Raw genomic sequence first — 16,593 nt, 5'->3', positions numbered from 1 at the left:
CTCTTATTTCTTAGAGGACAGCTTGGGATTGTGTTTTTTTCCTTTCTGTTTTAGTAACAATGGTCACCAAGACAAAAAAAAGTGAATTTTTCTAGCAGAGAATATAGGTTTTTCAAACTGAAAAAAAGCCCTGATGATACATCTTTATCTCCCTTCTTTAAGCTCCTCAGGGTAACTAATTTTTCTTTTTGTAAGATGTGCTGGGGATCTTCATTTGAATGTTAAGATTTGACTACAACATATCTGTCTATATACACAGCATTGTCTTACAATAGTTTATTTGGACTAGAAGTGGTGTTTAAAATTCCAATGATTATATGATAAAAAATGACATTTCAATGACAAAGGAACATGAAATCATGGTGCATCCATAAAGTCTGTAGATTGGAACTTGGTTTTAGAAAATTAGACTTTTTAAAAGTGGGATCTTATTTAAGTAATAATAATTTAAGATATTATAAAACCTCTGAAACTGTGAAAGGTTATATCTTTGCTTTTCTTTTCAAGTTTTTTTTTATTATTTTTTTTATGCTCGTTATAAAAAATAAAATAAAACTTCAAAATGTCAGGCCGAGGTTAAAATATCTCATTTTACTCTCATTAATTTTCTCTTTGTTAGCTCTTCACATCAAACCCAAGAAGGACGTAGCAGTTCAGAGAGAGAGTTCATTTCAACAAAGTTTTTTCTTATAATAATTTCATGTTTGAATTGTTAAGATTTAGATTCTACTCAGAGCTTGCTCATCTACAAGGAATATATTTTTAATTATTTTTATTACATCTCTGCTACATCTACAGCTCTGTTTTGTTTTGGATTGATGATTTTATTGTTATGAGCACAATATAAAAAGGACAGATATTTTTTAAATACCTTTAACTGCACCTTTGTTTAAAAAAAAAAAAAACTAAATTGTAATAGGCATAGCACAGTAAAAAACAAGAAGTATAAAGGGTATATCTATAGATTTATATCTATAGATTTCATATTACCTGGTATTTTGTCATGGATTCTCAGACTTACATTTGTCTGTAAAACTTAGCTAAACAGTAATTACCGGACCATCCAGGTTCCTGTGGAGGAATTACTTACACAAGCATTACGATGCTATTATCTACAAGTCATACCATGCAAATGACCTGAGGAAAGGTCTGCACACACCACCTCTTTTAATCCAGCCTAGCTGTTCACTGGTTGGTGAATACAGTGATGAGATTTAACAAACTCCTCATTCTACCTCAGATGTACTGTATAAAAGATTGATACCCACCTCTGACATTTCACACCTGTAGGTGACAATACCCAGTAAGTATGATTTTGTTGATAGAGTTTTTGGCTGAGTTTACTTGTGTTCATTGAAGGCAGACCACGACACTCTCCCAGTTTATATGGGAAAAGCATACTATTTATGTTGCTGCTTTGTATAAATATACCATTTTAAATTATAAGTGCAGTTGTCTGGTAATTCTAGTCTCGCAAGATTTGGAATGAGGTTTGGTGATGTTTGTTTTTTTCATTTTTGTAGATTTAGGCTTCCAATACATCGCCATAGTCTTTACCCAGTCATCAGGTTTGCCACTCTGATTTGAATATTTAGGCTCCACCTGTATCAACATGATCACCTACATAAAAAGAAACCGTGCAAAACAGAGCATGGGAAGTCTGTAATAGAGAAAAGATCAGATGCAGGAAGACTACTATTTGTATACTAAGTAAAAATTTCCCTTTACTTTGCAAACTGAGCATACCCATGAGCAAATCAGCCGCATTACCTCTTCACCCCTTCTGCTTAAAATTGTTTTTATTTTTTTCCTGTGGCTCCAATAGGGAGACTTCCTGTCATTGCAAGAGGTAAGTCGGAACCTCCCTAATAGGGACACAGACAGGTTAAAATTTGTAATCACACTTCTCTGCTTTGCTCAAAACATAAATATTTTGATGGGATTTTGGCTTTATCATGCCATTAATAACTGATTTGCAATTTTTGACTGAACTGTTAATATCAGAATCAGTTGATGTGTTAGAAATGTACAGTGATGAGACCCGAGTTCTATGTACTTTAAGTAACTGTTTATCATTTTATATATAACTCGACCCTCTGTTGAAATGAAGATGGGACAGCCTGAGACAAATATGGCTCCAAATGGATTAAAAAGCTGAATATAAAGGTATAAAAACAAAAGCATCAAACTGTACAGCACATCAAGCCTCAGAAGATTTTGCACACAATCACACCTAAGTTGCACTGTGAAAAAAAGGCTGCATTCAATTACTGGGAAATAATTAGAATAGCCCCTCTAGTAGTTTTGATTTGTGTAGACGAAACAGAATTTACCATCAGTAAACAATTATTCCCTTTTCTCTGTTGTTTATATTTCAAATTCAAGGAATGCAACGTCTTGATTTCTCAGTGTCTCAGAGCTAGGTTGTTATGGTAATGTATTTCTGAATGTCAAGGTTTTTGCTGATTTAGAAAGATTTCTTTAATTTCAGTGATATTAGAAGACTTTTGTTTCCTTCAGCTCATTATTTTATGTTAAAAAGAAAAATGTTTAGAGGGTCTAGGCCACTTTTTTTTTTTAATACTCCAGCCTTGTTTATGGTGAGCATAATACTAGGGTTTAGGGCAGACATTGGCAAACTAAGGCCTGTTGACCAAATACGGGCTGTATTGTTGAGCTCTTCAATCCAGCCCAGTTATCATTTCAGGTATCATTCAGGTATCAATGGAACAAAAGGCCTCTGGGGAAAGCTATGGTAGCTTTAGCAGCATGCTTAGAGTAATCTGTGGTAGCCAGAAACAGGTTTTTCCCTGTATTGCCTTGTATTTGCATGCACAGTGAGGTCAAAACTTTTTTCCCCAAAAAATTTTCAGGAAGACAGATCACCGAATCTCCAGCCTTCTGTGTGCGAGTTTGGGTGATGTGAGAAGAATCCAGAAGATGGAAAGACGAATGACAGAAAGAATAGGGAAGCCTCACCCCACACATTACTGAAGTCAAAACTGTTCAAAGCATTTCAAGTTACATGGGGTTGCAAAATGTTAAAGCTCTCCAATTCATATCACAGGATGTCACCGAGTTTTGACTAAACCATTCCAAGACATTTAAATGTTTCCCACTAAGCTATTTCAGTGTAGCCAATGTTCTCCCCCAAATTTTTTTCCCAGGCAGGTGGCAGAAAACTAGTCGGGTGGTCAAAAAGTTGGCAGGTAAAAAATGTGTAGTGTTTCCAGTTGTTTATGTCATAGGCAGAGAGTACCGTGCTGGTTTGATTTGTGTACAGATCGAAGGCTGTCGTCAGTAAAGATAAGTGATTTTTTTCCTTCACAAAAGTTCCACTTTAACTAGATATAGCCCTAGATAACACATCTGAAGTTAAGCTGTATTGATCCTGCCAGTGAGGTTGCATTTTTGCCACTTTACCATGTTTATCACTGCTGCTTGATAAATTGCTAGGCCTAAAACAGTTTAGGGGGATGGTATAAAACAAACACAATAATATGGGTTTATGAATACTTGGAGTACTGTAACCTTTTGCAATCTGTGTAATTTGAAGAGGTTGGAACAGTTTTGTCTTGAGAAATGTGTGAAAATCTGATGGAGATCTGAAGCTGATAGAGAAATACCTTAAAAAGACTTGCAGCTGTAATTACAGCAAAATGTGGCTCTACAACATATTGACTTTGGGGGATAAATGCATTCTTATGGCTTACATTTGTTGCAGTGCTTGGGTTCTATTTATAAAACAGGGAATCTGACATTCACTCAAACACTCCCTGGTGGGAATTAAATGCTTCCATTGAAACACATGGACCTGGAAGATTCCCACAAAGGAATGTCTGATTCCCATTTTAAATTAGATGGTAAAGGAACAAAACAATGAGCAACGATAATAAATACTTTCGCAAGGGACTCCCTATCATAGCCAAGAGAGTCATAACTGAAAGGTTAAAAAAAAGGTACACTGGGATTTGGCTTATATATTATTATTAATAATAGGTTTTATATGATACCAACATCTTACGCAGCGCTGTACATTAAATAGGGGTTGCAGATGACAGACAGATGCAGACAGTCACACGGGCAGGAGAGGACCTGCCCCGAAGAGCTTACAATCCAATGAGGGAAAGCATGCACAAAATAGTATACTTCAAAATCTACCTACTATGAAAAAAACAGACTTATAATGCACAAACTTTTACTGTGAGAGCGTATATTTTTTTACCCACATATTATTAATGTACTTTTCCCAATGGGTGATTACCTTTAACTAGAGCAATCACAACAATAGCATTATGGCAAATTGTTGTTTTCTCAAAACTTGTAGAACACTGCACAGTAATGATGGAATGGCCCCAATTTGAATCCCTCCAAGCCATGGGACTCTCTATGTGTGAAGAAAGGTTAGGCTAGAGCTGGGCAGTATCAGGAATGATGCAAATGAAGCATCTAGGTACCAAAATTTGGAACGGTTATTGGACAGGCTACACATATTTGGCGTATATTTTTTCTTTAGCATCTAGCATTTTTGAGGGAGGTAGGCTGCACCCAATGACACATTAGGAAAATTAAACCAGCCTTTTAGTGCATTGTCTTTCACCTATTTAAATTACCGAGTAGCTCATCTGCATGTTGTCAATATTAGCTGCACCAAGACCAACGTATCCTTTCCATAAAAAAATATGTATGTACTATATATAACAGTATAGATAACTACTGTTTCAGAACACATTTTTGTGAGCTTCTACACAAAACTGGTTAAAACTTTGGTTATAAACATTAACAAGTATATGTAAAGCCACACAAGTGAGCACCAATATTGGAACATAGTGGTGTAACAACATAATGTGTTATGGATAAACGTTATGCAATATTCAGTTTCTCATCTCCCCATAGCAACCAAGCACATAGATCTCAACTCACACATACACTTTGATTGTTGGATTATATATTTGTTTTGCCAAATTCCCCTGACAGTGTTTGAAGGGAGCTGGACTGTACAGCTCTATTCACAGGTCTATTTTATAGTAGTTTCCAAAAGAATAAAGAAGTGTGGTACATACAGTACTGTTCTGTTCTACGAAGCAGTGGTAGCACTAGTGGCAACTGCCCTATTGTGTTCTCTGCAGTACTAAACAATAACTGTTGTTGGTGGTCAGTCACTTAACATTAGTCGTCTTTTAGTAATGTGCCATGGCAGATTGGTAGACTTTCACTCGATCACAAACAATCGTCTCAGCAGATGAAAATGTAGTGCCTGTATGGTGTACCTCAAGTATGGGGAAAACATGCTGCATTGAAAAGCTACATCTTATTCCGATAAATGCAGCTTGCTCCTTCCACATTATTGCGTATTGACATGAGTGACTGATGGTGTGGCACGGTGGGTTAAAAGACATTGAGTTCTACCACTAGACAGCTAGGTGATGCTTAGTCTAGATTTGGGAGTAAAGGAAACGATGGATGCCACAAAGTTCAAGGATCTGTAAAGGTCTAACTCTATCTTTGCAGTCTGTCAGAATTTATATGATGAATGGCTTTGTTATAGTGCTTAGAATAGATGACAGATTTTTCTGTTCATGTTGAGTCTTTGCACAATATCTACTTAGTACTCTAGCAATACTCCTCCTGATTTATCATGAGGTAAATAATAAAATTTGAATATGTGAGATATACAGCAGTCTAGTTTTGGCAGCTGTTTAGGGAAAGCGAGTAGCATGTCAAACTCTTCTGTAAATTGAATTACCTCTCATTTATGCATAGTGGCTGTTGACAGGAGCTTGTAAACTATGAGTATGCTAATATGGCAGGTAATTTGCTACCTCCAGAAATCACTTGCCTTGTGGTTACCAACCATTAGTGTAAAACGTGATAAATGAGCAAACCCACAAGGTGAAAATAAAGATAAAACGGATTATTAGATGTCTAAATCTTGAGTTATATACATTGTAAGGGTTATAGTATAAAATAGTCTTTTGTGGTCTTCACTTAGACTACCCCAGAATAGGCAAAGCAATATGGCATACATGTAATAAAAATAAAATATCATTTGTATTTGTAATTTTATAGCATGTAATGTAATTTTCATATGTTCAAACACTTTCACCTATGGTTGTATGCTCTTAAATAGAAATATTTCTAAAAAAATATAAGCCCTGGGGGAGGGCAGTAACAATACCTTTTTGAGATCTGTAGGTTTGTTGATACTATGCTGACAGCTTGTTTACCACTTACACCAAAAGGAATTAAAAAAGTACATGTAATCTTCACTTTGCCTATTATCTCACCTCTTGACAGGTGCAATTGTAATGAAATAATATCTTCTTCACCTTTCAATTGTTTTATTTATAGCTGACCTGTGTGTGTATATACTGGATTTTTTTATCTGCTTAGAATTAGGCTATAAATGCAGATTATTATTAAGTATCTACACTTGAAAAACTGTTATACAGGTAATCCCCGGGTTACATACCAGTTAGGGGGACTGTAGGTTTGTTCTTAAGTTGAATTTTTATATAAGTCTGAACAGGTACATTATTTTAATAAATGCAATTCGGACAGATGTTTGTCCCAACATATTAGGCAGCATGATGTCACAAACAAAGCAAAAAAAAAAATCTTTATGGAGTCAAGACATTCAATAACCTCTGTAGCAAGCTGTAATTTGATATTCAAAAATAAACAACTAAAGTTTGTCTTGGACAAGAGTGACAAGCGGCTGCAGAAACAGCTCAGCCCCCTAAGATCACCCACAATCTCAGCTGTGTTTAGCAAAAGATTTCTTCTGCAAGTCATGCAAACCGCCCCTCCCCCCTTCAAGCCTTTGTCCTGCACACAAGCAGCAGGGAAGCCTCATATCGTATCCAGGAGGTGTCTGTATGTCAGATGTCCTTAACCCAGGGACTACCTGTAATAACTGTAATAGTTACTCACGGTTTGTAGGGGTTCTGGATGTTTTTCTATTGTATATGAACTAACCTTTTATAGTAACAGGTAAACTTTGTAACAGACTATACAAACTGATCTCAAAATCTAGTTATTCTACAGCTGTTTTATGCCTTTAGTTAATTAGTCTAGACCAGGGGTATGAAACTAAAATACACAGTGGGCCAAAATTAAAAACTTAGCCAAAGTTGCGGGCCAAGCTTGAAACTGAAATATCACTGCTACTACAATTCCCTGCGTCAATAAAACAGTCCAATGCAGGGCTTAATGTTATGAGTGGCTGGAACTCCCTCTTTACTGAAATACCACTGCTACTACAATTCCTTGCGTCTATAAAACAGTCCAATGCAGGGCCACACATAGGTAGAGAGGCCGCTGGGCTATAGACAGGAGTGATTGTAGTAGTGGCACTAATTCAATGCAGCAGCGTGCCAGCTGCAATTCAATTTTCGGATTTCTTTGAGGGCCAAAAAAAAAAAAAGGAAGTTGCGGTCCACAGTTTGACACCCTTGGTCTAGACATTTAAAGACTGAATTGGGCTCCCAGTTTTTTTATTTTTCTGACCATATTCTGCCCCGTATGTGAACTTGGTCTCACAGCTTGTGCTGACCACAGTAAAGGCTGTCGACAGTTTTGCTTAGTACATGAAGAGGGATAATAAAATGATTGCCTCAGTGTTTCAAATCAAGGTGAACAAGATGCCACATTGATGCATAGTATAGGAAATTCAGTATGCAGAAGCTAGCAGTTTCTGGTGTGAAATAATTCCAATTTCAGCACTTCAAGCAGCCGGTAAGTGGCATGTCACAAAGATTAAATGCTTCCAGCAGAACTATGCATGGAAAGACAGTGAATTTGTAGTTGTAGCACTTATGCTGTTCAAAGGCTTAACTTTTCACTTAACCTTTCAAGGACCAGAGTGCCAGTGCTCCTTTCCAGCCTCTAGTTGTACTTACAATGTACTTCAAGATGTATAAAATCAGATTTACATGTGTGATCAAATCCTGTTATTCACATTAGGACTTTATGCTTACTTTGATTTTCTGCAGATGCTGTTTTTCTATAGACAAGTACACATCAACTCATATAATGTACACATAATAAAATTTTATATCTGGCTGTGCTCTGTTGTCACTTTGCACAGAAATAAAATCATTAATCATGATTTGCCATGTGCAGACCTAAGTGATCCTATAATTTAATTTTGCATTAGTCATTTCGGCCAATCAGTTTGCACACATTTAGGACCATGTGCTTGCACTTATAGGGACATGAAATAATCATATATTTGGTCCGTCATGCTGTAGTCCGTTTCCCCCTCTAGGATTTTAAAAACTTTCTTGATGCTTTATTGGCTAAACCTGTTAAATGGTATAGGTAGTAAAAAAAAAAAAATCAGTTTACATCCATTATTATGTATATTGCTGCAACTATATATTTTTTGGTTTTGAAAGATTGGCAACTTTTTCTACTTGTCTGTAAAATTTTAGGTTAAGGATATCATGGATCATATCTGTGTACACAAGTGTGTGCTACAAAGTCGTTTTAGAGTTCTAAGCTTGCTATTTAGTGATATATCCATCATTGGACATTTAAGGAAATATATTCTGCTTTTAAGCTTGTATGTTAGAAAACACCTCCAAAGCTTTAGCCTCATGTATCCCTGCAAAGCAAAACAAATGTGACTTTCCTCAGGATCACTTAAAACTATACACAGTATACACACAGCAACATGTTTCTTTTTAAACTTGTCATTTATTGATGAGATTTTTGAGAACATCAACCTGTTCTCTTGTGCATGTGTATTGTTAATGGGAAAAAAAAAACCTTGAAAAGCTTATACAACCCCTTCAAGGGCTGATTCACACTGGCCATGAAGGACAAGCTGTGGTGTGTTTATCACTTCTTTACGCCAGGAAAGGCTGTGGTAGCCCCTGGTTCTGTACATACATATATATATATATATATTTAAAAAACCACTTCTAACTGAATCCCTTTTTAGTCTGTATATGATATATCACAGCAGAGTCACTGTAAAAGTAATGATGTGGCATTCTGTTTGGATTCTAAAGTCCTGTGGGCCCTAGAGATTTTTAGACAGTTGAGCTTGTTAGGGCCGATTATTTATTTTTATTCATGTTCTAAGGAATATTAAAGTTGCTGCAGAACTTTTCCTTGTTGTATCACCAACTGATTAAAATGTATGCATAATTTATAAGTACATGGAGATTTATAACTAATCACTAGCTTTTTCTCTGGGGTTATCTAAACAAAATGCATATGGTAATGGTATGGTACACGTTACCTTAAATAGAAGAATGTAAAAATTATACTAATATAATGCAATTACAGAGAATCATCGAGTGTTAATTCTTTAGATTATGTTAAGTATTTTAGATGTACCAAAATACCTCTTAGTATTTTAATCATTTTGCTGTTCTAAGGGAAGAATGTTTTGTAGAAAATTTGTTACCTGAAATTACATTTATTGGGCATAGTACTGTCAAATTCCTATTGTCAGCCTATTGATTGATGGTCACATACATATGATGACAATACCTCATAGCTTCCTCTTTGCACCAAAGTCTATCGTCTTTTGGCCGCACTATTGCATCCAACTATTCCTAGGGACCCCACAGTAGCCTTCCAACTAGATGAGTTCTATCTCATCACCCATATCCTCATGGCTGCCAAACTGACAAAACAGCCATTCTTTTTTTCTCCCGCCCCAGTTTCTGTATTTTCCAAAAATTTCTCCAACTTTTTACTACTCTTGACTTGACCCACAATCTCACCACTCAGGCAGTGATTCTTTTTAAACGCTTTTCTCGTTATCCTGTCGAGATTGTGATGTCAAATTTCAGGGAGCAAAGGGCTTGTTTTAAATTTTGTTTTCTCCTTGGCAAAACACCAATGAAATAATAACAAATATTTCAGATGGCTTTTAAAGAAAAAATCGAGTGAGAGTTTTCAAATGGTTTTCACGCTTCCAAAAAGGAAATTTAGGCATCGAGGATCAACCTCGTTTTGGACACCCTTCAAGTAGCTGGAACAACGAGAACAGGTCTGCTGTCAAAATGCGCCGCACTGAGCTCCATGTCACGCCTGTAACTCGTCAATTGTGTGATGGCGGTCTTCATTGATTTTTTTTGCAGATGTTTTCAGTGTTCTCGTTTTTCAATGATTCCATTGGTGTTTTACCAAGGAGAAAACAACATTTCATTGTATGGTGAACCGATGATAAAACAAAACACTTTTCATTTAATGCTGCAGACTGTTGGTGAATAGGAGTTTTCCAATGGTCACCCTTCCATGGATCACCAACATCTTTACACCTGTGATATTGCTTTTGTCCACTTCTAAAGACAGTTATGAATATTTGCAGTACTTTTGGAAGTGAAAATTTTTGCTTAGTTTCCAAAATCAATAATAATTATCAACTGACACAGAAGAAGTATCATGCAGTAATAAAGAAAACAATAGTATAATGCCCCAAGGACAGAAAAAGTAACCTGTGGAAGAATGCACTTGGATGAGTTTGGTTTCAGCAAAATAGAATTTAAAAAGTCCTGTTTCTAGGCACTAAGATTTCCTTTTATTCCTATGTAATCACAGCAGGAAAAGCTTTGCCTTGTTAGAAGGACAGAAAAGCCTTGGCTGAGACCAGGAGGTCAGGTTGCCTTTGAAAAACTGTTTGAAATTCATTTTCATGCTTGAAAAAGAATCTTGCAGTTTTCTGAGCTTGCTGAAAATCAAAACAATGTTTACTTTGCTTGCTATCCTACTACTCGCTATGCACATCAGTATGAAGTGAAGGATGCTGCAACAAATGCATTTTAGTTTAGAGGACTCTATGGTTTACTGCTAATGATAATAAAGATTATGAGTTGGAAAAAAACTGTGAATGATAAATGCATCACCCAAAGAAAGTTTATTGGAGGTTGTAGATGCAAAACTAGTTATAAACCATAGAGGTAAACCTTTTTCAGTTACCAGCGGACATCTATATTATTATTACACAGTATTTATTTAGTGCCAGCATATTACGCAGCGCTTTACAAAGTCCAAAGTCATGTCACTAGCTGTCCCTCAAAGGCGCTCACAATCTAATGTCTGTACCATAATCATACGTCTATCCTAGTCTAGGGTCAATTTTGGGGGGAAGCCAATTACTTAACTGCATGTTTTTGAAATGTGTGAGAAAACTGCTGGGACCCAGCGCTGCAAAGGCCTAACCTCTGAGCCACTGTGCTGCCCCTGACATTGGGGAAATTTATTCTCTAAATGATTTTGGATATCTGTCTGCCTGTCTATGTACACACACAGTCTTGCACAGTTCTACAGGCTCTTCTCCATTCCTGAAATTGCTTACTCTGATTTTACTTCACACCAGAAGCTTTTTGCAGTGTACGTTAGAACCTGCAGCCAACCTGAAGTCAAAATGAGCCAAACTTCTGGCTGAAGGATATCTTTCTTTGCTGACTCATGCCCACCCTCCTATTCATTGTATTTCAGTTCCTTAGCCATGGTGACTTGCCCTACCATCAGCCATGATCAGCCTACATTGCATAGAGTCAGGTATTTAGTAACTAAAGTCATTAGTCTATTGATAAAGAGGGGCTGGGAAGGCAAAAAACAACCATATTGGCCTTAACAGTTCAGGCCAAGCCCAAAAAAATTTTGGGTTGCTACATTTTTACATTTATATTTACATTTAATTTTTACCTTGCTTTCACCGTTCAAATGCAATTAGTTATCTGTGGTGATCTCTTATAGTATTCCATACTATTTGAAAGCTATCTTTGCTTAACCAAAAAGAAAAAGCAAGCTTCGAACAAGGTTGAATTTACTTTTTTCAAAATACACCAAAAAACCCCATGTAAATAAGAGATAATAACGGGGATGGTCCAAAAGTCAAACAAGCTATGAATATAAATCTTTGGGGGGGGGGGGGGGCTGAAGGTGACAAATCAATGATTTACTATCTATAGTACAACTAAAGATATTTTTGCATGTGGATTTTTGTAGGATGTATTTAATATACTAGCAAGGTATGCATGAAACAGCTGGAACTAAATAGGGTTCTCTAAAACAAAAGTTTAATCAACGTTTAGAAATCCATTTCTTCCAAAGTTGGAACAATTGAAAGGCAAGTGCAGCTATTATGCATTGTGAGCAATCAGAATCACACACACTAAAAACAGAGTTTCCATGTGCTCCAAAAGTCTTTCAGGGAGCATAGTCTGAACAAGTCTGTTTTTTTTTTTTTATCTTCCTCATTACTACATCAAAGTTGTGTGTTTCTCACAATCCACATCGAATCTTACACAAAACCACCTTTGTGGATGTGGCTCTTTTGTGCACTAAAAATAAAGTTCCCTGGAGCCTGGATCTGCCTCAGTTTATTCAGGATGTTTATTTTGGCTGACGAGCACACTATTGTAGCAAGTTTTGGCAGGCTGTAGGATGTGGTGCTTGTGCCTTTACAGGAATTCACTTGTGTAAGTATTAAAATAAATCTGATCCCTTCAGCTGTTGGCCCTAAACATACATGCCTTTCTCTCCTAGGCTTTTATGCATTGGTTTCAACTGGGTAGAGATTACATGTGATAAGTCACTGATTGACCATTTACTGTCCTCTCGTGTTACATGTCCACCCTTTCTTAATGCAATAAATCATTCTGTATAGTCAAAAATTATCCTTTTCTGATCTCCCTAATATGATTCCTTTATTCGAGTTACTTAACACATCCTTGCTTTTCATGACATTCTCCTAATGAATAAACATATTCCTCTAAAATGCATGTTTGCCCACATCATAGTGATGAAAATGGCTAGGACCCATAGGCCCTTCAATTGAAAGCTACAGCCACAAATATCCCTATATCACTGGAACCAAAAAAGGTTAAGTAGGTTTTCAATGCTGCTCTAAGCTTAAAACATAACTGCCATAATCAAACTACCTATGGTTTATAGGCATTCAAAATAGTTGTTTCTTGAGCTCCTTTCTCTTCTAGCATTGGGAAGTCAGTGAGCTCCCAGGAGTCTTATGCAGGCTACTTAAATAGAGCCCCAGACAATAATAGAACCACCAGATGGGTGGCCAGTGATCCCTACCTAACTAAGTTTTGCCTAGCTCCAGGACCCTTAATGCTGGCTTTTTATTAAAACCATCTTTCAGGAGGAACTACCACACATTTCCCTGGAACTATGAATAGACAAAAATCCTTAGCCTGGGCGCGACATACACCCCATCTAAGGCTTTTTCCAACCAAGCTATGGGCCACCCTGCACCCTTTCACACTGTTCAAAATTAAGTATTAACTCAGACAGTGAGCTGTACTTTGTAGTTGTAGCTCTTTTTCCCCTCTACTTGTTTTGCAGCTCGATAGGTTTGTGAGCATTGGTCTACACTCTTATCTAGCAATAAATAAAGCTACCATTTTTTGTTCACCCACAATTTGTGGACCAGTTTCTTGCATGCAGATAGATCACAAATCCCTTTCATTCATGCAAGTTGGCTCATTAAGCTGCTGAGAACAACCTGGCAAGTTTTTTAAATTTTCTGAGCAAACACTTGTTCTGTTGACAAAAAATAAAGCATCCAGTCACATGTCTACCCTGTAATATCCATTTATTAATATCTGTGCAACCATTTTTTGATTTTGTAAATTAGTGTTGCATTTTTAGGCAAATACATCTCATGTATCATTGTACAGATGTAACACATCTACAGCCATTTTCTTATGTTTGTTTTTCTTTTTTACAGAGCCTCCACGACCTATTGCCCCACCACAGCTTCTTGGTGTGGGTCCAACATATCTCCTAATCCAACTGAATGCCAACTCCATTATTGGAGATGGGCCTATCATATTGAAGGAGGTGGAATATCGTATGACTACTGGGACCTGGACTGAAACTCATGCAGTAAATGCACCAACCTACAAACTATGGCATTTGGACCCAGATACAGAGTATGAGATTCGGGTTCTACTAACAAGGCCAGGGGAAGGTGGAACAGGACAACCAGGGCCTCCACTAATTACAAGAACCAAGTGTGCCGGTAAGACTGTTTTCTAAAGAATGCTCATTTTGTATAAAGGGGCACTAAACAACATCCCATATCAGAAGATTTGGGTAGACACATGTCAGTAGTCTGAAATGACTGCATTGGTGTATATATAAACTGTCATGCTTCTTCATCTGAATATAAAAGCTTTGAAGCTTTATACCTAAAAAGGGTACTGCTATTAAGATAACATTATCAATGCTACATGCCTAAATTTCCCTTTCTACACCTTACAAAAACTGCAAACAAACTAGCAAATTTCAGCTGCAACTTATTCAGCTGAGATGGCTAATTAGTTCCATCAAATACTGTAACACAAAAAATTTCTAAAACTGCAGCTATCTGTAGATTTTTATTTTCATACTTCATATAGATTTTGGTGTGATTAGCATGGAAAAGTCTCTGGTTTCCAGAGCTAACGGCCATGATAGCCTGACATGTTATGTAAAACATATCCATGGTATCAAAGATGATCATTTTGTCATCACCACCCATTATGCTGTGCACCGTGGCTGCTTCTTTACACAGCTCCACAAACCCCTCTTCTTCACATTGGTATCTGTGTCGATAGCTATCGGGCATGAGGTTGCCATGACAAGGGTCCTGATAAACCTTTTTAATGTTTGTTTTTATATGCGATTGTTATCGCCTATAGTAAAAACCTGTTTTTACTTTATTTAAATGTGTCTGTGTGCTTGTTTTCAACTGAATGCAATTATTCTTTACACAACTTTGCTAAGTTAACATTAGTCTTCTGTCTGCCCTGGAAATTAGTATTTAAATAGTGCAAGGGCACTAAATTTTTTTAGTTATTTCAAATAAGAACTGGTTACCAGACAGTGGTCTGTGAAATAGACCCTAAACAATAGTATTACAAAGCATTGCTTTGATTTGCTTGGTTTGCTTCCATATGCCACACACATTGTTAGAGTAATGGGAGTGCAAGAGCTGAATTATTATAAAATAACCCCACTGCAGAGAATCATCTAGCATATTTCTTCTCTGTAGGATGGTTTAAGTTAAATTTGTATTTGAATTTCTGAGTGGAATGTTGCTGTCTTTAGCTAAGCAGATATGCTAAACAGTACTTCATATTCTTGTTTTGTCAGGTCACATCACAGAACTGACAATTAAATGTGGCACTATCAGCATTTAAATCACATAGACTATGGAAATTCTCTGAGATTAAAACAGCTCAGCCAAGTCAGATGGTGAGCTAAACAAAATGTCAAACCATCCACAACTTCTATGCCTGTTTTCTTTAACATGACAATGCAAAGTATCATTTATGTATCTCTGACTTTATATTCAAAGCCACCTTCCAGCATGCTCAGCCTAATTAAGAGATACCAATCAGGTCCCAGAATTTAAAACACACTCAAGCCTGTAGTCTTTATTTAGTTTATCCTTATTTTAAAAATACTTTTGTGAAGATTTGGGGAGTGCATTTTTTTTATCTACGTTTTACAAAGCTACCTTAAAGCACTTTGGAAATAAATGGAAAATAAATGTATGCAGTTGCCTATATGCTGCCCAGTCTCCTATTCATAGCACTTTGTAATCAAGCAGTGAAGACATAAGAGTGGTTCCAGGGCTATTGGGTGGGGTGCAACTTCTAGTGACATGGCTTTTCATTGCATACACTTTAATGCATGTTTTTATGTTTGTGGGTTAAATTAAAATAAGTGCAATGAGAAGCATTAACTGGTGAACACACTGTTTCTTTAAGAATTTTTTTTATCTTTAGTTTATCATTCATCCAAAAGCCAACCCAGTTAGGCAGGGCACCTTCAAGCAGGTTTTGGGATTCCATTACTAAAGCTGTGTTAGGCAGACATAGTAAGTGTTTTACCTAAAGAAGAATGAGAAGATGAAGCCTTAAATCCATTGAATGGATGGGGGAGTTGGTGCATGAGTGTTCTAGCTAAGATATGATAGCCATGTATTCTAGAACTCAAGAGTGTAGAAAAAATTAATCTAAACTTATTTAATAAGGAGAAACCAGCATAGGTTTATTGTTCTAAATATTTCAGTCAAACTATTTGCCCTCATTCTTTCTTTCTGGAGTTGGAATTTTTACTTTTTTTCAAACGTCTAGTAAGAATAGTTGCTGATATAAGAAACTTGCCTAGTTAGCATACTGCACTATTTTTGTGTTGTTGCCAGTGTGACATTGTCCTATTATACTGTGGATTTCTAGTGCCTGCTGGGCTTCCTCTGTATTTTTGTATTTCCACAAAGGCTGGGGGTCAGCAGTTCACTGCGTCCAGAACTTTAATATATCTACTCTTTGCCGGAGTTGCTTTCTTCTATGTTTTCAATAAAAATGCTACTTTTTCAAAAAATAGCCTGTTTTCTAAGTTTATTAGAGCTCTTGGCAGCTTAAAGTGGACCTAACTTTAATATACAAACTTCTCTTGATATAAAATAAGACACATTTTAAAAGAGTAGTAAGATTACACATCTGCTTCTGGATCAGGGGTGTCCAAACTTTGAACAATTACCATTAAATGCAAATGCACTATTTATTATAAATCAGTGTATGTTATGCAGTACGTCATAGAAAACAGATCTGATTA

At 36.6% G+C, this 16,593-nt stretch overlaps 1 protein-coding gene across 1 annotated transcript in view; it reads left to right on the top strand.

The window, feature by feature from the left end:
* PTPRK (protein tyrosine phosphatase receptor type K) overlaps positions 1-16,593 on the top strand; it is a 229,580-nt gene that overhangs the window by 108,188 nt on the left and 104,799 nt on the right. Inside the window, exon 7 of the mRNA XM_072410218.1 lies at positions 13,715-14,008. Coding sequence (XP_072266319.1) covers positions 13,715-14,008 — 294 coding nt within the window. The remainder of the gene's footprint in view (positions 1-13,714; positions 14,009-16,593) is intronic.

This window comes from Pyxicephalus adspersus, chromosome 4, assembly GCF_032062135.1.
Source record: "Pyxicephalus adspersus chromosome 4, UCB_Pads_2.0, whole genome shotgun sequence".
NCBI lineage: Eukaryota > Metazoa > Chordata > Amphibia > Anura > Pyxicephalidae > Pyxicephalus > Pyxicephalus adspersus.
The sequence above is the reverse complement of the archived record's forward strand: the minus strand, read 5'-3'. Positions and strand labels throughout refer to the sequence as shown.